The sequence below is a fragment of the Stenella coeruleoalba genome (assembly GCF_951394435.1).
Source record: "Stenella coeruleoalba genome assembly, chromosome: 4".
NCBI lineage: Eukaryota > Metazoa > Chordata > Mammalia > Artiodactyla > Delphinidae > Stenella > Stenella coeruleoalba.
In genome coordinates this window covers 104,115,814-104,138,214 of record NC_137149.1, presented here as the reverse complement: position 1 = coordinate 104,138,214, position 22,401 = coordinate 104,115,814, and the positions used below count along the sequence as shown (strand labels likewise).

General features: G+C 37.8%; 1 protein-coding gene across 9 annotated transcripts in view; it reads left to right on the top strand.

The window, feature by feature from the left end:
* The window catches only part of CCDC158 (coiled-coil domain containing 158), a 98,457-nt gene that overhangs the window by 18,914 nt on the left and 57,142 nt on the right, over window positions 1-22,401 (top strand). For 7 of the 9 annotated variants that reach the window (XM_079920957.1, XM_079920956.1, XM_079920959.1 and 4 more), the window contains exons 3-11: window positions 1,806-2,023; window positions 7,181-7,290; window positions 7,404-7,731; window positions 8,093-8,169; window positions 9,613-9,723; window positions 10,353-10,467; window positions 16,802-16,921; window positions 19,677-19,874; window positions 20,549-21,031. In XM_079920957.1, coding sequence (XP_079777083.1) covers window positions 1,806-2,023; window positions 7,181-7,290; window positions 7,404-7,731; window positions 8,093-8,169; window positions 9,613-9,723; window positions 10,353-10,467; window positions 16,802-16,921; window positions 19,677-19,874; window positions 20,549-21,031 — 1,760 coding nt within the window. Of the gene's footprint in view, window positions 1-1,805; window positions 2,024-7,180; window positions 7,291-7,403; window positions 7,732-8,092; window positions 8,170-9,612; window positions 9,724-10,352; window positions 10,468-13,801; window positions 15,769-16,801; window positions 16,922-19,676; window positions 19,875-20,548; window positions 21,032-22,401 lie in introns of those variants that run through there. The other 2 variants (XM_079920961.1, XM_079920962.1) reach the window with 2 other exon arrangements.

Here is a 22,401-nt window from a genome sequence, read left to right as displayed (position 1 = left end):
CATTAAGCAAATGCCACACATACACACATATCCATATATGTACATATACACATACATGTACACTCTTGTTTCTCCTTTCTTACAAAGAAGAGGGAAATTAACCTCCACCTGTTTAAGGGAGGAGTAGCAAAGAATATGTGGACATATTTTAAAACCACTGCAAGTTTACTTTCTGGTCACAGATTATCTATATTTCTTTCACATGCAAAATATATTCACTTTCCTAAGAAGGCCCCTAATAGCCTGATCACACTACAGCACTCCCTGAAAGGCCAGAATACCTTTACCTAAATTAGATTCAAGTATGGATGAAACTCCTTAATTGTAATCCCTTAAATACAGCTCCTTGAGTAGAGTTCCTCGTTATCTGAAGACTTGTGACACCCAACATGCAATGGTAGCCAGGCACAGGATAACCACTGTCCACTCCTATTGAGGAAGCAGTAAACAGGAAGCACATATGTCTGGAAGCACATATGCACACAGTTCTGAAATCCAGCTGGGCACAGGCTGACCACTCAGGACTAGCTGATGGATTAGGACCCAGGCCTGGGGATAAGTCTCCATGGTTCCTGGCACCATCCACTGGACTCTTGGGTCTGACTCTGAGTTCTCCTCCCTTTTGCATGAAAGGTAGCATATGTTTCCAGCTGGGTGGCTTTTTTCAGCCTGCTTGTAGAAAAGCCTCTCTCCGTCTCATACTGTCTCTGTCCCTCAGTTTAAGCCAGCGGTGGTTCTTGAAAATCTTCGTGTGTCTTCTGTGACTCTTACTGGGTTTTACGTCCTTTGTCTTCCTTTTAAATGTGAATATTTCCTCAGAGTGCTCTGCTTGATCCTCTTCTCTTTTCACTCTGTACGCTGCCCCTAGATGATCCCCTTGACTCCAAGGATTCATTAGAACTCATATGCTGTTGATTCCCAGAAGCTTATCTCTAAAGTAAAACACTCTCCCAGACTTCAAGTCCATGTACAGTATTTGCAAATCAACTTCGTTACTTGGACGTTGCTGAAGCCGGAAACTAAAGAGAAATCTTTGATGTCTCCCTCTCTCTTACTTACCACATATATTTCTTAAATTCATGCCCTTGTTTCTAGCTCTGCTGTCTCTGCTTTAGGGCAGACCCTTGCCATGCCTTGCCTGAACTGTTGAAAGCCTTCTTCTACTTTGAGCTTCTACCTTCATTTTTATCCCCATCCAATGCATTCTCTACACTGAAGCCAGAGAGCCTTTTCAGAACACAAGTGTAGGTTATATTACCCCTATCTTCAAGTCCTTTAATGATTCCCTAGAGCTTTCACAATGAAATCCAAATTCCTTGGCATGACCACAAGGCCCTTCGTGATATGTCCTACATTTTCATTCTCATATCTGGCCACTACTTCCTTTCACCCACAGTATGCCACGCTGCTTCAAGACCCCTCGCCAATAATGATGGTGTTCCCACTGCCTGGGATGGTGTTCCCAATAATGATGGTGTTCCCATAATGATGGTGTTCCCACTGCCTGGAATGCTCTTCCTCTTCTCCTGTCTTCCAGACTACTTACTTCTTACTCATAGATGCTTCAAGACTAATTCAAGTATCACTTGATCACTGTCAAGTAAAACTACCCCCTCCTCCCTAACCTGTTCCTCCTTTTTACCTTGTGCTCTTCTCTCTCAGAGACACTCTCACTTTTCTGTTTTCCCCATGAGACCTTGAGCTCCTTCAGGGTTCAATAAGGGAATCTACCTGGGATAATGTGTGCCACAAAATTATTTTATTATTAAGTTAATTAATTGGTTAATTAATTATTTAATATTTAGGTTCTTCAGGTTCATTTTTTATGTCATCTATTCGTGGAACAATAATTGAAAACACATCTTCAACTGGGACTTTGACGCAAATCCCTTTTTTCCCTAAATATGAAGTGGAACTTGATTCTCACAGAAAAGTCATTCCTTACCCTGGAAAGGAACACATTGAACGTGTTTTGGAAGAATATTCACATCAAGTCAAAGATTTGCAGAGAAGACTAAATGAAGTGAGTTACATTCTTTTCCTCCAGTATCTGATACCATTTTGGGGAGACAGTGAGGCACAGAGCTTTGGAATAGAACCCAAGCTTTCTGGAAAAAAAACTTAATAATGGATTCATGGGACTTCCCTGGTGGTGCAGTAGTTAAGAATTCACCCCCCAATGTAGGGGACATGGGTTCGATCCCTGGTCAGGGAACTAGATCCCAAATGCATAGCACAACTAAGAGTTTGCATGCCACAGCTAAGGAGCTCACCGGCTGCAGCTAAGACCCAGCACAAAATCACCAAAAATAAATAAACAAAATTAAAAAAAAAATAATAATGGATTCATTGGTTAAACTTGTTAATTTGGCCTATGCCTTCTATTTCACTATTAAAAATTGGACTGATGGAAAGTCTACACACCCATTTGTCTTTTGTTAATAATAAGTCATAATGCCTGGTCTTAATGGTGTAATTTTTTTCCAGTTTTATTGAGCTATAATCAACATACAGCACTGCATAAGTTTAAGGTGTACAACATAATGAATTGACTTATATATATCATGAAATGATGACCACAATAAATGTACTTAACATTTATCATCTCATATAGATAAAAAAAAAAAAAGAAAAAAATTTTTTTCCTAGTCATAAGAACTCTTAGGATTACTCTCTTAACAACTTTCATATATACCATACAACAGTGTTAATTGTAGTCATCATGTTGTACGTTACATCCCCGGTACTTATGTTGTACCTTTTGATCACCTTCATCCAATTCCCCCTCTCCCCACATCCCTGTTTGGTAACCACAAATCTGATCTCTTTCTGTGTAAGTTTTTTTGGTTTTTTGTTTTTTAGATTCCACATGTAAGTGAGATCATATGATACTTGTGTTTCTCTGTCTGATGTATTTCACTTAGCATAATGCCCTCGGTGTCCATCCATGTTGTCGTAAATGGCAGGATTTCCTCCTTTTTGTGGCTGAATAATATTCCATTGTGTGTGTGTGTATACATACATACCTCAACTTCTTTATCCATTCGTCTGTCAGGAGACACTTAGGTTGTTTCCATGTCTTGGCTATTATAAAGCATGCTGCTATGAACATGGGGTGCAGGTATCGCTTCGACATAGTGTTTTCATTTCCTTTGGGTAAATTTCCAGAAGTGGAATTGCTGGATCATATGTTAGTTCTCTTCTTGACTTTTTGAGGATCCTCCATACTGTTTTCCGTAGTGGCTGCACCAGTTTTTTATAATCCCATCAGTAGTACACGAAGGTTCCCTTCTCGCCAGCATTTGTTATCTCTTGCCTTTTTGATGTTAGCCATTCCAACAGGTGTGAGGTGATATCTCATTGTGGTTTTGATTTGCATTTTCCTAGTGATTAGTGGTATTGAGCATCTTTTCATGTGCCTGTTGGTCATTCGTATTTCTTTGGAAAAATGTCTATTTGGATCCTTTGCCCGTTTTTAATTAGATTATTTGGATTTTTGCTATTGAGTTATATGAGTTCTTTATATATTTTGGATGTTAACCCCTTATCAGATATAGGATGTGCAAATACCATTTTTTCCCAATCCATAGGTTGTCGTTTTCATTTTGTTAATTGTTTCTTTTGCTGTGCTCTTGGTGTAATCTTAGTGAAACTTGAATAGCTCAAAATGTTACAATTAATGACATTCATCTATAATTATAATTAGTAATCGGTTCAGGCCTGCTATCCTGCTTTCATGATACCTGGTTTTTCTTTACAAAGCAGTTGGTAGGGGGTCGGTTTTTAGATGCATGTGTATACACGATAGCTAAGTAGTGTATAGAAGTTATTCGATAAAAATTTCAAGTGGACCTTGTGTAGAATGAAGCTGGCTTTAGTCAGCTTTACAGCTGCAGGTTGGATCCTGATAGTCTATAGCCTAGAAGTCAAACTTATACAAAGGCCTTTGTGATCGAATTTTTTTCGCTGTACATTTTAGCCTCTTCGGCTACCTGTTCCCTATATGTACCCTCCATTCTAGCGATATCACTCTTCCCTGGATGTGCCATTCTGTTCTAGACCTTCATGCCTTTGCCCAAGTCATTTCCTCTTCTCTGCCTGTCTACCTGTTAAATTCTTATTATCCATCAAGACTCAGCTCAAGCATTTCCTTCTCTGAAGCCTTTCCTCTAGACACAAGTAGGTGTGTTCTCCTCTGTACACTTGTTGCTCTTCATACACACGTCTATTGTAGTATTTAGAACGTTTTATTATATTCATTAACGGATTGTTCTACTTCATCAGAATGTGTGAGCACTTAAAAAAATAACTATAAATTTATTAAGTGCTGAAAATGAGATACCATTGTATTATGTAGAGGGGATGCAAAGATGAATAAGATAGGACTCATAAGGAGTTCATAGTCTTGAAGGGGGCCTGGCATATAAACAAATAATGACAATACTTTATGATAAGTGCACTAAAGAGATGGATTGATGATAGATAGATAGATGAAGCACAGAGGTACCAATGAGGAAAAGAAGCAATGTCAGTTAATTTTCCAAGTCTATCCTCTGGTGGAGTATGTGACACTTGACTGGCTCCCAATAAATTAGTTAAATCAGTAAATAAATAACAGGGCTATTTGGGTACTTATAATATTTATCGCAAACCTCCTATGTAACAGATATTATGCTAGGTACTGGATATATAAAAATGGAAAAGGTGTGGTCCTTTTTATGTACACATTTACAGTCTTATAGCTGAGATATTTAAAATAGAAAATGGTAGTAACAGGACATGTATGCTACAGTAGGGGTAAGCGGTGATGCTAAATCTAATCAATCCTTTACATTCCTTGTCTTACTTGACTTTCCAACAACATTTGACACACATGACAATTCTCTTCCTCTTGAAGTGCTCTTTTCTCTTAGGTCTCATGGAAACACACTCTCCTGATTTTCCTCCAGCTCATTCTTTTTCAGTTTCTTATTCCAGCAAAACCCTCCATAGACAGTAATAGTGATTCCCATAGCTTCTGTTGCCATTTATATATAAGTGAATGTTCAGTTTACATTTCTGGTCAGACCTCTTAACTGGTCTCCACACCAGTTAGTGTACCTGTGTTCCTACTGGACATTTCTACTTGAAATGTTTCTCAGGCTCCATAAACTCAACATTTCCAGTTGCATACCTGATCTTTCCCCCAAACCTTTCTTCTAGCTGTATATGGTGCCACATTTATATTGTTGCACAGGGCAAAAACCTGATTCATTCCTGATACCTCTTCATTTTCCCTGACATCCACTTTACTACCAAGTCCATCCAGTGTACCACATATATTTCTCAAATATGGAAATGTTTTCATTTCCACTGTTACCATCCAAAGTTCAGACTACTCTAGCCGTTCACCTGGACTATTAGAAAAGAAGGTAAAGGATCTTACCTTATATTGACTATATAAACATTGTCAACTGCAGAATTAGGTAGTAACCTATTATATTTCCTTTCCTGTGTAATGTTTGTTTTTCCTGTGGTTCCTAATTGCCTTGCTTTTTCCTTATACTGTTGATATTTACCTTTATCATATCCTCATTAAAAAATTATTATATAGGTTTTCTATCAAACCTCCTTTAACCCAGGACCCTTTAGGAGTTCTTCTGTCTAGTCTCGATGAGTTTCTTCTTAGGTCTGCTGTATAGATATTTTCTTGGGTTTCCTATCACTGCTTTCCTGGTTGAATTCATGATTTCCAGGATTCACTGTTTTCTCTTTTCCTCTTTGTTGATTTATTTCTTCATTTAGTCAAAACACATCTTTAGAAACTTTTAAGAAGTATATGGGACATACATTATATGAATTTTTTCATTCTGATAATGACTTAAGCTGGATAAAGCTGAAAGTTATTTTCTCTCCGTCCTTTGAAAATATTGTGTGCCCTTGCACAGACTGAGAAGATGTCTATCTGATTCTTGTTCCTTTGCAGATGATATGTTTTCACTTAATTGGGGTCCACCTTTGGAAACTTTAGGGTCTTTATCTCTGAAATTCCACTATGATGTTCTTAAGTGTGGATTTTTGTTTTTTCCTTCCCTGTGCTAGTACCAAAAGGGACTCAGTGGACCCTTTTGGCCTGCAGATTTGTGCCCTTCAGCTTTGAGGAATTCAGGTTTTTTTGGTTTCTTTTTTCTTTGATAGTTTTTTTCTGTTTTCTCAATTCTCTCTTTCTGAAGCTCCTGTTAGTCAGATATTAGCTCCTAGGTTGAACCTCTAAATCTCTTACCTTTTCTTTCAAAATTTTTGTCTACTTTTTTACTTTTGGGATGCATTTCTTGACTTCCATCATTTCTATTGCAACTTTTTAGTTTGCAACCATATTTTTAATTTCTAAGAACTCTCTCTTCTCCTCTGATCACTTCTCTGACACAGTGTCCTGTTCTTACTTTACAGCAAAAATGTCTCTCAAACTTCTCTGCAATACAAGTTTTTGGAAGTGTTCTTCCACTGTTGCATTATCTCTTTTTGTTTCTTTGGATCTTTTTTCCTGAGTATTTGCTCATTTGTTTAATCTTGGTCTCTTTTTTATTTTGTAATCTTCCTTCAAGTGTTCAGTGGTTTTTGGCTTTTTGTTCATACTCAAGAATGAACAGTAAAAAAACTGATGGCAGTCTCCCTGAGGGCAGAACTTGATGGCTTTACTTTGGGATAATTAGGTGGGGCATCAACCATTGTGCTGGGAGATCGCTCAGTGCCTGATTTTGAGATCTTTGTGAATTTCTTTGTAGTAGAACACCTTGATTTTTGAATGGTAGTTGTCTGTCTTAAAAAGCTGCCAAGTTTTTTAAGTCAGTTGGAGGCAGAGGTTGACTTTTCTATATACACAATTTCCACCAATTCTCATGTCCTCGGGAATAGAGTTTATTTCTATCTCTGTCTTGAACCAGAGTCAGATTTGTTCTAGGAACGGTGTTTTGGTTGTAACGTGAATGGATTGAAAGAGGGCAAGGTTGAGACAGTGAGACTAAGGTATTCAAAAAACCTAGGTGAGAAATGATTAATTAGGCCCCCAACAATGGTGAAGGGGGAAGGAAGTACACATAAAAATAAATCATTGATATATAGATTTTTGGAAATTATTAGCTATAAGGAAATACGTTCCTCTAATGAAAACTAATTTGCAGGACTTTTTTTTTTTTTTCAGAGCAATGAATTGCATGAGAAACAAACATTTTACTTAAGACAGTCAGTCATTGGTTTGCAAACAAAACTTAAAGAGATGCAGATGGAGAGGGATGCCATGGCTGACATCAGGTTGGGATTCGTTACCTGATATTATCTTAAAGTTTTACTCTTTGTAGTGTAAAATCACTTGTGTGAATCTGAGTTTTATCAGTATTATTTCTTCTCTTTCATTTATTTCCTAGACGAAGAGAGAGTCAGTCCCAGGAGGATTTAAGAAATCAGCTTCAAAATACCATTCATGAACTTGAAGCTGCCAAATGCCTTAAGGATGATATGCTGAAAGACAGCAACACACAGATAGAGCAGCTAAGAAAGACGATGCTTGGTCATGAGCGAGTGCTTCAAGAAATTCGATCAGTCCTAGTTGACTTTGAAGAAGCCTCAGGCAAGAAAATATATGACCATGACAGCATGTCTACCATCCACTTCCGCAGCATGGGCTCAGCTATTAGTAAAATCCTAAGAGAATTAGACACAGAGATTTCTTATCTTAAAGGGAGGATATTTCCAGTAAGTGGTGAGAACACTCCATCCATATTGTATTAAAACTCATTAAGACAATAGTATTAGGCATACAATTTTTGAAACTCTTCAAAGTAAGCCAAGGTCTCATTTTTGTTCTCTAAAATAGCAGAAGTTACTTCCACAATGATCTTTGTGAATAATGGGAACTAACTCGACTTATCTGTGTAGTTACGTGAGAGTGTAGCCAACGTAAAAGGTCTAATAAAATACAGCGATAGAATGTATCTGATTTTAGCATTGCTTCTGTTTGCATCTTTCTAAGGCATTCCTTTTGTTGGAAAATCTCTAAATTTTCCAAGCTTTAGATTTACCAATTCCTAAATCAGTATCTCTTTATTATAACCAGGTAGAGGATCAGCTTGAAACACTGAAATCTGAATCACAGAACAAAATAGAGCTACTACTTCAACAACATCAAAATAGGTAGGTTTCTGAGGTATAGAACAGGGGTCTCCAACCCCTGGGCCACGGACTGATAGTGGTCTGTGGCCTGTTAGGAACTGGGCTGCACAGCAGGAGGTGAGTGGTTGTGAGCGAGTGAAGCTTCATCTGTATTTACAGCCGCTCCCCATGGCTCGCATTACCGCCTGAGCCCCGCCTCCTGTCAGATCTGCCGTGGCATCAGATTCTCATAGGAGCGCAAACCCTACTGTGAACCTCGCATGCGAGAGATCTAGGTTGCGTGCTCCTTGTGAGAATCTAATGCCTGATGATCTGAGGTGGAGCCGAGGCGGTGATGCTAGCGCTGGGGAGCGGCTGCAAATACAGATTATCATTAGCAGAGAGGTTTGACTGCACAGGGACCATAATAAATCAATTGGAAAACAAGCTCAGGGATCCCACTGATTCTGTATTATGGTGAGTTGTATAATTATTTCATTATATATTACAATGTAGTAATAATAGAAATAAAGTGCATAATAAATGTAATGCACCTGAATCATCCCCAAACCATTCCTCCCCCGCAGCCCCAGTCCATGGAAAACTTATCTTCCATGAAACCAGTCCCTGGTGCCAAAAAGGTTGGGGAACACTGGTATAGAAGATCGTAGTGAAACTATACCACAAGTCTATAATCTCTCATCAGCAATTCCAAAATCTATAAAGCTCTAAAGCACAGAATCCTTTTTTCATAGATTTGTGGCAAACTCACGTTAAAGAAAAAATTATTCTGACACGTGTTTAAAAAGTAGGGAAGACCTTATTGAAGACTGTTGCAACAGGAGTTTGCGTTAGAGAGTGATGAGGCTCAACTCCCAATACAAGGGCAAACGGAGATTCATAGCCAAGAAGCAGGGTGAGGGGTTCAGTGGATAGAAAATTGCTAGGAGGAGGCGTCGAGGTGAGAGGCTTCTTACTAAACGGACTTAGCGAGCTTCATACTAAGCCTGGGCTTCTTACTAAGTGGGCTGGAGGCACAGACTGCCGAGAGGAGTCTGACTAAAGCTTGGTCAAGGTTAGAGTCTTTGTCACTCATTTGTTGGGAAAGCCTGAGCTAATGTAAAGCTTTTTATAGTCTTTATGAGTTACCGTGAATATTTAAAAACCTACTGTTGTGTTAGTAATGTCTGGCTTCTAGGACACTTCCCTAGATCTCTCTGGGGGTGTCACATGATATTTAGTACTGTTATTTATCACCACTGTAAAATTTAAAAAAAAAAATCTGAATGCTAAAACCTAACTGCCCCCAAAGGACTTGGATAAAGGATTCTGGATCTAATTTACATACTTGTTACAAAAAGAATAGCATATTCAAAGCTAAAACAAAATACTAAATTTGAGAGTGTTGACAATCATTAATATTTAGAATAATTCATTGTCAGGCAACATCTGTATCAAATAACAATCACCACATTCTTTTTATAGGATTGAGCAGTTAATCAGTGAATATGAAATTGAAAAAGCAGGACTTACTGAGAAAGCTAGCAGTGCTCGGAGCCAAGCCAGTAGTATCCAAAGTCAACTGGAAATCATTCAGTATGTGTGTCCTGGTGGTTTGAAATTGATAGTCATTTATCTTCTTTTTATTTTTATCAATTTTTTGTTCTAAGATCTTTTAAAAAATTACTTAATAATTGATTCTACAGGAAAGTAAAACTTTTCTAACATTCAAAGAAACAGAAAAGATTACTTAACATGTAGATAATACTTTATAACCATATCACAAGTATTAGGGCAAGTATTTGGGCCTCTTGGGACGGGATGTTTTAGATATTGTCTACATTTCAACTGATAGGATAAAACAAACACACACTATATATGTGTGTGTGTATGTATAAATATACATAAATTATATATATATACATATAAATAACTTTATAGTTTGAGCTCCTGTGTTGAAACTTTTTATATGGACATTTTCAGTCGTACACAAAGGTATAGAGAAAATTGTATAATGAACTCCTATGTATACATCACCTACCTTTAACAGTTAACATTTTTGAACTTAATCTTTTAATAAGCAGTTTTGGAAAATAAAAGACTATTGGCCTAATAATGCCATATTAAATAATTAGTGGAAGTATCTAAAAGCTAGAGAACCCTTAGGTATCACACTTATTCTTAGTCTGCTATTTGCTGTTATTCCCCTTTTAAACCCTTTTTAGAGAACAAGCAAGAAACCAAAATTCAATGTATATGCGTCAACTCAGTGACCTGGAATCTACTGTTTCTCAGCTACGTTCTGAATTAAGGGAAGCCAAAAGGATATATGAAGACAAAGTGAGTTTAGATTTTGCTGCTCTGCTTCCAGCGACTATTATACACAGAATCAGTTATATAGTTTTTAATGGTTTATTTGAAAATGAGGAATCAAAGCAATCATTTAAAATTAAAAGCAGTTTATAAGATGGGTGCTAAATAGCTACGTGTTAAATCACTATAGAAAAACAGTTTTTAAGTTGTTTGCTCAAATTAATTGATTCTTAGAAAAGTTTTTTGCATCCTTCAAGTAAGTTTCTAAAAAGTGAATAATAAGGCCATTTTAGTTACTTTTACAAGGCTTAGCTTTAGCAGGTACTTTGGTACCAACTGGTCTCCCCGACCACTGAACGTTTTGGGGCCTAACCTCCTCTCTTACTTCAGCTCCTCCTTATTAATCATTGTGCGGCTAGCAAACTGAGTTCCCTTCAAGATTAGGCCGAATAAAAAATAATTAGGAAGCTAAATCTTCATTTCTCATCACACAGTTCCTATTAAAACTAGATATTAATATTTACTACAATATTCTGTTCTCTCCCTGTCTATAGCTAAAGACAAGCTATTCGTTATCATTATCAACCATTTTTCTGGAGCTTAGGTTTTTGTTAATTTCAAGGACACAAAGTAGTGTCCTGTTTTGTGAATGCCACCTTTCATCTCCAAAATGTCCTAGTCTGGAAGATAAATTCTACGTATAATCATCCTGCCTACAAGAGAACCTACAGTTCTAACCACTTGTAGTTAATTTCCTACTCCTTAGTTGATTGGGAAGAAATAGAGTATAAGGAAGCTGCCAGATTTTCTTTATAAAATAATCCAGTTCTACAGGGTAACAGTACAAGAAAAAAGCTCCTTATGGGAAGAAGCAATTGAATATTGCAGCACTAACTCTTCCAGATATTTTCCTGCCTTTGAGCAACCCCTCCTGTAATTACCACTGTCACCCATTTGCTGGCCACAGGAGGGGGCTGTTTCTCCTCGGTTCTCAACTTTAAAGACCTCAACTTTAATTCGTTGTGGCACGGCTGAAAGAAGAATGGAAAATTTAGACATGAATTTACTATAAAAGTCTAAACAATAAAGAGTAGCATGAAACTATATAATCTCAGTTATGAGATTTGGATCCTCTACAGGGACTTTCAAACATTTTTGATCACTACCCACAGCAAGAAATATAGTTTACCATATAATCTAGTACACACGTACAACTGAAGCACACTTCACAAAACAATACTTACCCCTATTACTTAAGACGCTGGCTCTTTTCTGTTTTCTTCAGATACTGATTTGATGGTCACTAAGTTGACTTCGTTTTTCACTGCTGGGTTGCAGTGTGAATAACACTGCTCTCCAAGACCTCTTCCTTAGCTCGTGGCCTAGATTCTTGTATCAAGGTCATTTCAACAACAGCCACCTGGAAGCAGCCTTGAGGAACCTTAGACTTCTTAAAGGCTAAACCCAAGAAACAAAAGCCCAGAGAGAAATATTTGCTCTTTACTGCTTCTCTGAGGCCTGCTTTTTGTGTTCTAGTTTCTTTCCTCAGGGTGAACTTTTCCCCTGAAGATTGATAGCAGGAATATCGATCGAACCCATTCTGGGCAGATCAAGCCTACACAAAAGGCCTTGATCTCACCCTATAGGATGGTAATGATTTCAATACAGCATGGGGTAGAAAGATGCTTTACTTTACTACTCAGGTTGAGTGGAGGTAGGCACCTTGGCCGAGCTGAGCACTGACGATCCAACAGTGAGAAAGGAAATAGGAGAGCTGCTGTACTATAGTACGGTACAATAACCGATATTCATCATACTCAAACCATTTTGAAAAGACTATTCATTGTTTATTGACAAACCCTTTGAAAAGCCACGAAGTACTAAATAAAACTCAACTCACCTGTTTGTCTTACATAATTTGAAATTGATACAGCTTTCCATTTGTAATGTTGCTTGGAAAGATGACCCCTTCATAAGCTATCACCCATTGCTAATCTGCACATGGTCTGATATATAGCATCATGCTGATCAACTCTAAGTTTGGGCATGGTAGGAAATTTTAACAAATACTGACATGTAAACAATACAAAAATAGTTTTTGGTTTTATAAACGTCTATCTCTTTAGCATTCTAGAAGCATAAGCATCCAGATGAATGACTGCAAACCTTTTATATGAGTGTTTTGAGGTCATATCGATACAAACATAATACTAAAATCATTGTCTTACTTTGCTCTAATGTAAACAATGGATCACCAAGAATTTCGACAGTCTTAAACAGTCAACATTATTGGAAATAAGGGGGGCATATTAGTTTAATTAATTTTAATCCAGATCGTTGAGACTTCTAATAAAGCATATTGAACCTAACTGAGTTGGCACCTAGATGATGGCTAACAAGGATCTCTTAACAGTAACTCCCTTTAGTGAGGGAACACTGAGAGATGATTACCCTGCCATGTAAATATAGATTTGAATATACTCTGACCTGAAAGGCATTAATAATACATGGTAGGGCTTCCCTGGTGGCGCAGTGGTTGAGAGTCCGCCTGCCGATGCAGGGGACACGGGTTCGTGCCCCGGTCCGGGAGGATCCCACATGCCGCGGAGCGGCTGGGCCCGTGAGCCATGGCCGCTGAGCCTGCGCGTCCGGAGCCTGTGCTCCGCAACGGGAGAGGCCACAACAGTGAGAGGCCAGCGTACCACACACACAAAAAAATAATAATAATAATACATGGCATAACTGAGCAAAGAAGATCAAGCAAGTTAGCAAAAGTATTTCAGTTTGGGTTCATGAAAAATTCTATTGTTATGAAATGTTTTTGTTGTAATAAATCGAATATAGAATTTTTAAAGACAGATTCTTTTGTTAATTTCTTTTATTTTTCATGTACCTTGACTTTACATTGCTAAAGCCTATTAAAACTTTAAAATATATTTTATTTTCCACTGCTTCAGTGCACATTTTCGTATATCCTGTCCAAATAACAATAAGGAAAAAATACTTAAAAGCTATGATTAAAAGTGAGGTTTCTGAGAAAAGAGACTTATAAGGGTATGTTGATATTATACATCAACATATTTTATGAGAGGCAGGCAGTATTACTATTTTCTCCTGAGGTCAGATTCCTTCAGAAAAAAAGTATTTATTATTTTTAAAAAACTGATGACAGGTCTGAACAAAACTTTCCCAACTAAAATGCATAAGTTTAGAGAAAACTTGTTTAGGAGGGCAGTGTTTCTCTTCAGATCATATTGATGAAAATAGAAATTGTGTTTCAAAGAACATTTTAGACGTAGCCTTCAGACATACAAAAGTGTTTTGCTGTAATGTGTTTTCTATTCTTCTCTTTCCATTTTAGGAGAACCTCCAGAATTCCCCTTTACGACATGGGACCAGTAGAAGCTGTCACTATTGGCTCTATAGATTTGGCTTTACTCTTAGCTTTCGCTTTTTGACAACACAAATATCTCATGATCTTGATTCTAAGTTTATTTTTCCTACTTTGAAAGCATTTGGGGCTGAATTTCATACTCAAAAAGTAAAGATTTAGTAGCACTGGCTGGAGCTATCTACTGTGCGGGAAGATTCTGTGCAAACCTCTTTGCATAGTTCTGCCAATGCACCTCCATGCTCACCTGCAGCATCCCTTATTACCCCATAACTGTGTCTTTTTGAGCACAGAAAACAAAAGATACAATTTGGCATGATTGGTGATACCTAAAATCACTGTAAGATTTAGAATGAGATCCCAGTACCGATTTGTCCAGTGATCCAAAACAAAAAGTAGATTCATAGATGGTGAAAGGGAAAACCAGTGCTGCTATTTACAAAGAAAAAGAAAAAACCTTTACTATATCTCAGATGTCAGTATTTATTCTGGACATTTTAAAAGGCTTTTCTTTATAGTGTTTTTAACAGCGGTTTGTATCAGCTCAGCTGCTACTTCAATGGTTTTCCCTTTCACTCTCCATTTATCTTTTTGAATGATTAATTAATATAAATATTTTTACTCTAAAAAGTGAAAGGTAAAAGCAGAGCTATAGCAGTTGAGTCAGTACTGACAACTACAAAACAAGTGTTCCTGCAGGGGTCTGGAGGAACTTCTGATACTTAGAAAGTTACGAGTTGACTCTTTTTCTTTTCTTTTTAAAATTTTGGCCTTATAGATTTTAACATCAAATGGTTACCCAGGGTTTCTTAAAAAGTGAAAACAGACATAAAATAGCAAGTCTTAATTGAAGGTTTTAAAGCGCATATACAAATACTTTGCTCAAAGACAGAAACACCAGACTAGGAGTAGAAGATGTTTGTTTTAGTCATACGAGTAACTTTTCAAGTGGAAAGTGTTCTTGTTAAATTTATAGCTCAGAATATGGTTCCTTTGACCATATTTTGTTTCCAAAGACAGGTGGAAAAGATAGAATTTCAGCTTCATTAATACTGTTCTTCTTGTGTTAAAAAGTATTAGTAGCAGAATTGAAAGGAATTTAAAAGATCATCTAGAATACTCTTTTCAAATTATTGGTGAAAAATGTATAATTTAGACTCAAATTATAGGCTCAGAGAGCTTATGTGACAGAAGCTGGTTCAGAACCCAAGGTGTTTGACTCTTAGTAAGATCACATTTCCTGTCTGATCACATTTGTCTACCCAAAGTGAAAGTGTATGGGTTTTTTCCTAACTACTCCTACTGTCTTTACTAAGTGTGCTGAGTTAGTCTTTCCCAATAATAAAAGAGCTGAAGAGGTTATATCAACTGACATTATTCATTCATTTATCTTGGGAAGCTACTTGTGCCACAGAGGGTGAATTGTTGTAGGGCTTTTTTCTGTGTATGTCCCCAAAGGAGCACAAGAGTGAAAGTACTTCTTTATAGGATTATGAGAATCTCTGAGCACATTTCATTCGGTCACCTCATGTTTTGTTTTATCTAATTCCTGTGAAATACTTTTTTTATATATAACATGCAGTCAAATACAGAGTCAGTTTTAAAATATATCCAATGTATATATTAAAATTTATATTCCAGTCCCTATAGGCTGTAATACTACTCTGTTGAATTTGAACCTGTTTGATAGTCCTGTATTAGTATTTTCTTAAGTCATGTATGTATGTATGTATAAAGATATATATATATATATATATATATACACACACACACAGATAACTTCTAAGTATTCATACTTACCATTTATCAAAGAGATAGTTGCATATATGTGTTTATATATAATGTGCTTAATGAGTGTGTGCTGAATTAATAAATGAAGATCTTAAATGAACTTAGTCCAGTTTAAAATAGTCATTAAGAAAAAGTTAGTCTTGCTCATATGTTCTTTAAGAAGGTTTAATCACAGTTGCGTCCAAACCAATCAATAAGTTTTATCCTTGACAGTAGATTTGGAAGCCTGTTCAATAGATGCCTTAGCAGTAAGAAGGGATGTGTAACATTTGTGCAGACATGAAAGATTTGTTATTACTGAAAAGTGGATGACGAAATATTATTGTAGGCATCACATTAAAGATCAGGGATTACTACATATCACTAAGTATCAGTAGTTTTTCATTATTTTAATATCTGTGTCTAAGTTATGAGTTTGTACAGCTGTGCCGGAATCTAAACCCAGAATCTACGTTGTCTGAGACCTTAACCTTCTAGCCTGCACTGCACCTCCAGGTTAAGAGCTGTAGGGATGCTGTTAGCAGCTATGGCCCTTCTGGCATATGTCATAGAAATGCAGTCACACAGATGAAACAGCTGCCCGTCTGTAAGAGAAAACTACACCTATAACAATCCTTTAAAATTGGTATTCTTATCCCATTTTATAGTCATAGGAATTGAGGATTGTAATATAACTTCACTTATTCTTGCAAACTAGGGTGATTATATAATAATGACAGTAACTATAAACTTGTTGTTACCATTTATTCTTTTATATTCAATGCCTTTTATTACTGACACTAATATTCTGAAACAAAATAGCTCTTCTAAGTATAATATAGTTAATTTACGTGGGCTCTGCAGAATGTTATTTATGCTACATCAAGCTTCCTTAAATACCAAATTATAGAACACATATTCACAGAAGATAAATCTTGAATAGTGTGAAAATGAGATTGATGCATTACAGACCATGGCTTCACCCAACAGTACCAAGTATTTCATTTTGGTCCGTTTGTCTGGCTAAATTCTACATAGATCTTAAGTTTAGAAAACTTCGCAAAATACATCACAATAAACTTTATTTTTGCCCCCCAAATAATACCATTGCCCCAACATAATACCATTTGTTTTCCAAAGACTCTATTTATTTTATATTACTCATTGACGTAGCCAGACTGATTTGTGCTTTCCTTTTAGATAGAAGAGCTGGAGAAGCAGTTAGTTCTTGCGAACTCAGAACTAATGGAAGCACGGACGGAACGTGATCAGTTCAGTGAGGAATCTGGAAATCTGGACGATAAACTTCAAAAGCTCTTGGCAAGTTGATGATTTGAAATATGAATGAGATTAATTCTGGGAAATCTTTACCACAATAGTTCACAAAACTAGTTTCATTTGTAAAATTACAAATTTTACAACATAGTTGTACATTTATACACAGCACAATATCCTAGACACTACTCAAGTTTTACATATAAAATATAGTATTCTATACTTTAAGCAGAACTGTTAGGGCTTAAAAGTTAGGTGAAGCCGATCTTCAAACACCCATAGTCTTTCTTTTCTTTTTTTTTTTGTTTTATGACAGTTTATTGAGTATTTTTAAACAATTATATTTTTTTCATTCCAGAAGTTCTATTTGCTTTTTTTTTTTTAACATCTTTATTGGGGTATAATTGCTTTACAATGGTTTGTTAGTTTCTGCTTTATAACAAAGTGAATCAGTTATACATATACATATGTTCCCATATGTCTTCCCTCTTGCGTCTCCCTCCCTCCCACCCTCCCTATCCCACCCCTCCAGGCTGTCACAAAGCACCAAGCCAATATCCCTGTGCCATGCGGCTGCTTCCCACTAGCTATCTACCTTACTACGTTTGTTAGTGTGTATATGCCCATGACTCTCTCTCGCCCTGTCACAGCTCACCCTTCCCCCTCCCCATAACCTCAAGTCCGTTCTCTAGGAGGTCTGCGTCTTTATTCCTGCTTTACCCCTAGGTTCTTCATGACATTTTTTTCCTTAAATTCCATATATATGTGTTAGCATACGGTATTTGTCTTTTTCTTTCTGACTTACTTCACTCTGTATGACAGACTCTAGGTCTATCCACCTCATTACAAATAGCTCAATTTCGTTTCTTTTTATGGCTGAGTAATATTCCATTGTATATATGTGCCACATCTTCTTTATCCATTCATCCGATGATGGGCTCTTAGGTTGTTTCCATCTCCGGGCTATTGTAAATAGAGCTGCCATGAACATTTTGGTACATGACTCTTTTTGAATTTTGGTTTTCTCAGGGTATATGCCCAGTAGTGGGATTGCTGGGTCATATGGTAGTTCTATTTGTAGTTTTTTAAGGAGCCTCCATACTGTTCTCCATAGTGGCTGAACCAATTCACATTCCCACCAGCAGTGCAAGAGTGTTCCCTTTTCTCCACACCCTCTCCAGCATTTATTGTTTCTAGATTTTTTGATGATGGCCATTCTGACTGGTGTGAGATGATATCTCATTGTAGTTTTGATTTGCATTTCTCTAATGATTAATGATGTTGAGCATTCTTTCATGTGTCAAACACCCATAGTCTTTCAATTAGGTACTGTGTTCTGCTAAATTGAAATAATGTTGAGTGTTCATTTCAAAGCCAAACAACATCCAAAACACATACAAATTATGTATAAAGAAAATTTAAATGCAAGTTCAGGTAAAAAAAATTTTTTTAGAAGGAAAGAAAAGAGGATTCTGAGAGTAGTGAACCAGATTCTGCCCTTTGTTTAGGGGTACGACAGGCTGAGAAGTTTAGGAAAGGAGATGTTAGTACCCCTTCGTGTGATATTTATTATAGGACCTCTAAGCAGAGGCTACAGCGCCCTCTGCTGGTAGAGGACAGGCCGACAGGGGGCTTGAAGAGCGTGCGGTAAAGGGAGAGCTGGCAACTGGGAGAGAAGCTCTAAACCTTGGGATGATCCTCACTTCTCTCCCTCCTATTGCGTGTATCCCAGTGTCCTCATATCTAATTTGAAAATCTTGGAGGTTAAATGTCTGAACCGTCCTCATAACCATCCCCTCCTTTTCATTCTTGCTGCCACTACCCGTTCATCCAAGCCCCTCATCATACCTGCAGCGTGGCAGCATCTCCTCACTCGGTTCCTAAATCTAGTTTCTTCCCTCTTCCGTCCAGCCTGTATTCATCTTTCTAAACTATAGCTCTGATTGTGTCTCTCTTCCACTCAGAAATTACTCTCCCCATAAAGTCAGACTCCCTGCCTTTCAATTATTATCTGGCCCCAGCTTACCTTTCCAGTCTCTTCTCTCCACATACACCCAGTGCTCCAAGCAAACCCCATGTGCGTCTTTCTAGTCCCTTCTTCCTAATCTCTGCATCTCCAAGCTGTTCTCAAGGTCCAACTTAGATGCCATCTTGAAGCATTTGATCTCCTTTTCGATCATTTCTCTCTGCTGTTCATTAGCTCTGTCTCTTCAGTGAAAAGCCACTTCCAGTTATTTGTCCATTTATCTCTCTCTGGGTGAAAAGTTCTCTGAATATCTGTGTGTCTTTTTTTTCTCTTTCTCCGACTATGGCGTTTTTGCCAACAGTCAACACTCACTATGTGTTTCTTGAGTAACTGAAGAGGGAGGTATTCTATCCACAACCCAATTGCCCGTCCAATCCCAATACCAGACACTATTCTGCTATTTCTGAAGCAGTCAACCAAATTACTATTGCTGTCCCTTCAAGCTTTTCTTTATTACAGGAGTACACTTGATGTGAAGCATAATGCCTTTGTTAGAAAATTCAAAACGTAACAGGATGATTTGTAGTTTCCTCTTCATTATATACTATTTGGGGTCTAGTCCATTGAGGTGTAATGCTAGAAATTACAAGTAAACAAAATGTTATTTTTCTAGGAAATATTGTTCTTTATCAAGCCATTAAAAGGGAATCAGATTCCAAAATCAAAGGCTTCTCAAATCACATAGCAACTCCAAAAATGATGTAAGGAAGGAAAATAAGAATTTTACTTTAATTATTTAATACTAGGGAAAAAGCTTATCTTCGTTTCTTGTAGGCTGATCTGCATAAACGAGAGAAGGAGCTGAGTCTCGAGAAGGAACAGAATAAGCGTCTGTGGGACCGGGACACAGGCAACAGCATCACCATCGACCACCTGCGGCAGGAGCTGGACAACAGGAACATGGAGGTGCAGCGCCTGGAGGCCCTCCTCAAGGCCATGAAGAGCGAGTGTCAGGACCAGATGGAACGGCAGGTCAGGCAGGGCTGGGCGGCTCCTCCTTGGTCTCCCCCAAAGTAGGGTTGTGGATTCTGTGAGCAACTTATAAAAACCTGTTGTTTATGTCTATATTTTTGACGACTTGTTAAATTTAAAATGTTAAGCTTTATCTCGTTTTTGTCCATTGTTGTGTAATGAAACTCCCATCCAATTTTCCTTTTCATTTCCACCTAGAAATTGGTAACCTAGTAATTGCTTATTTCAGAAAAGCATCAAACCATAGGGAGATGTGAGGAACAGCAGGGTTGAAGGTTTCCAACAGATTTTTTTTGTTTTTGTTTTTCCCCCGGAATTAAGGGGCAGGTTGGAGGGAAATAGAAAGGGCAGTTTGTCTTCAATCCTACCACACTCTCCACTATTGCCAGTGTTATGCTAACTTAACTTGGTGTGGAAGACATCCTCAGAGGAAACTTGCCAAGCTCCTCCCAACACTAGAAAACCACTCTAGAGGAGGAGCATTATTATTCAATTAAGGCCTCTCCACCTTGGTCTAATTAACACATGTCAGTCTATGGTCTCTATGAGGTTCTGACAGCAGAACAATTTGAGACACTGTCAGATTCATGATTTCACGTTGTTGAGCTAACTTGTCATATCTCGAGACCTCTGTCTGTCTGCCTAAATTCATGAAATTCTTCTTTAACAATCAGATGGCAGCAATTCAGGGAAAGAATGAAAGTCTCGAAAAAGTGTCCTCCTTGACTGCTCAGCTTGAATCCACCAAAGAGATGCTCCGCAAAGTCGTAGAAGAGCTGACAGCCAAGAAGTTGAGCCTGGAGAGCTCCGAGAGGACTGTGTTGGACCTGACAGCTTCGTTCCAGGAGAAAGAGAGAGCCATCGAGGCCACCAACTCGGAGATCATGAGGCTGCGCTCCCGGGTGGACTTGAAGCTGCAGGAGCTGCAGCATCTGAAGAATGAAGGGGCTCACCTCAGAAACGTGCAGACAGAATGCGAGGCCCTCAAGCTGCAGATGGCAGAGAAGGACAAAGTGGTCGAGATCCTGCGGCAACAGATTGAAAAGATGATGCAGCTGGTGGGCCAGCACGGACGGACGGCTGGCGCTATGCAAGTAGAGAAAGCCCAGCTGGAGAAAGAGATCAATGATAGGAGACTGGAGCTACAGGAAGTTAAGGTCTGTAGAGTGTTTTGTTGGTTTAGCTTCTGAAATATCTTTTTTCCCATGAGTAAGTATGACCTAATTGACTGGAAAGGGGTTTTGTAAGATGATTGTGGACACTCTGAAATTGTTTGAATGTATTTGTGTCAGTATGCATATATGTTTTTGTGAGAAAGTTTCCATACTTTTATCAGATTTCACAAGGAATGGCCCCAAAATGGTTCGGAACTGCTGACGGAAAAGAGAAAATCCAGCTTCTTCATGAAGCCTTTCCTGATCCCACAGTTTGAAGAAGTATTCTGTCCCTCTTCAAACAGACCTAAATTTGAACCCCATCTCTCACCACTCAATAACTGTAAAACACTGGACTGTTTGCTGAACGTTGGCTTCTGTGTCTGTAAACCAAAAAGCAAACAAAGAAAACAAAACCCCCAAAACCTATTGGGTTATTTGAGGCTTCCACGAGAAAATATGTATCAAGGATTTACTTAGCTTGGTTCCTGGCCTGTGGAAGATGTTTAGAAAATATTAGTTCTCTTCCCCCATTCCGTTCTCTCTCTTCTGAACCTTATCATACTGCATTTGTACCTGTTATAGCCTGGATCACATTCTGTATTGCACTGTGTGTGTGTGTGTGTGTGTGCGTGTGCTTTGTGTGTGTGTGTGTGTGTGTGTGTGTGTGTGTGTATAAATAGCAATGTCTCCTCTTCCCTATAAGACTGCAGACTTCTTCAAGCAGGGTACACATCTTATTCATCTTTGTACCCCTGCCCCAGGACTTTGTGCCTTGCACCCAGCAGGTGCTCAGTAAATATTTATCAAAATTTAAAACTATTGAACCAATTTTTAAAAATTTGATTTCCTAAGCTTTATGTTACCTGTATCTGCCACGGTAAGTAGTAGGAGACAAGTCACGTACAATTATTATTTTTCTTTTAGTTTTACTGAGATATAATTGACACAATACTGTATAAGTTTAAGGTATACAGCATAATGGCTTGATTTACATATATTGTGCAATGATTACCACAGTAAGTCAACATCCATCATCTCATATAGATACAAAAAAAATTAAATAAAACAATGTTTCTTCCCTTATGATGAGAACTTTTAGGATCTACTCTCTTAGCAACTTTCAAATATACCATACAGCAGTATTAATTATAGTCATTATGTTGTACGGTACATCACTAGTGTAGTTATTTCTGTTATATCTGGAACGTTGTACCTTTTGACCACCTGATCCAATTTCCCCTCCCCATCCTTTCCCTGCCTCTGATAATCACAAATCTTTTTTTAATATTGATTTTCTTTTTTTTTATAATTTATTTATTTATATTTTTGGCTGCATTGGGTCTCGTTGCTGTGCGCGGGCTTTCTCTAGT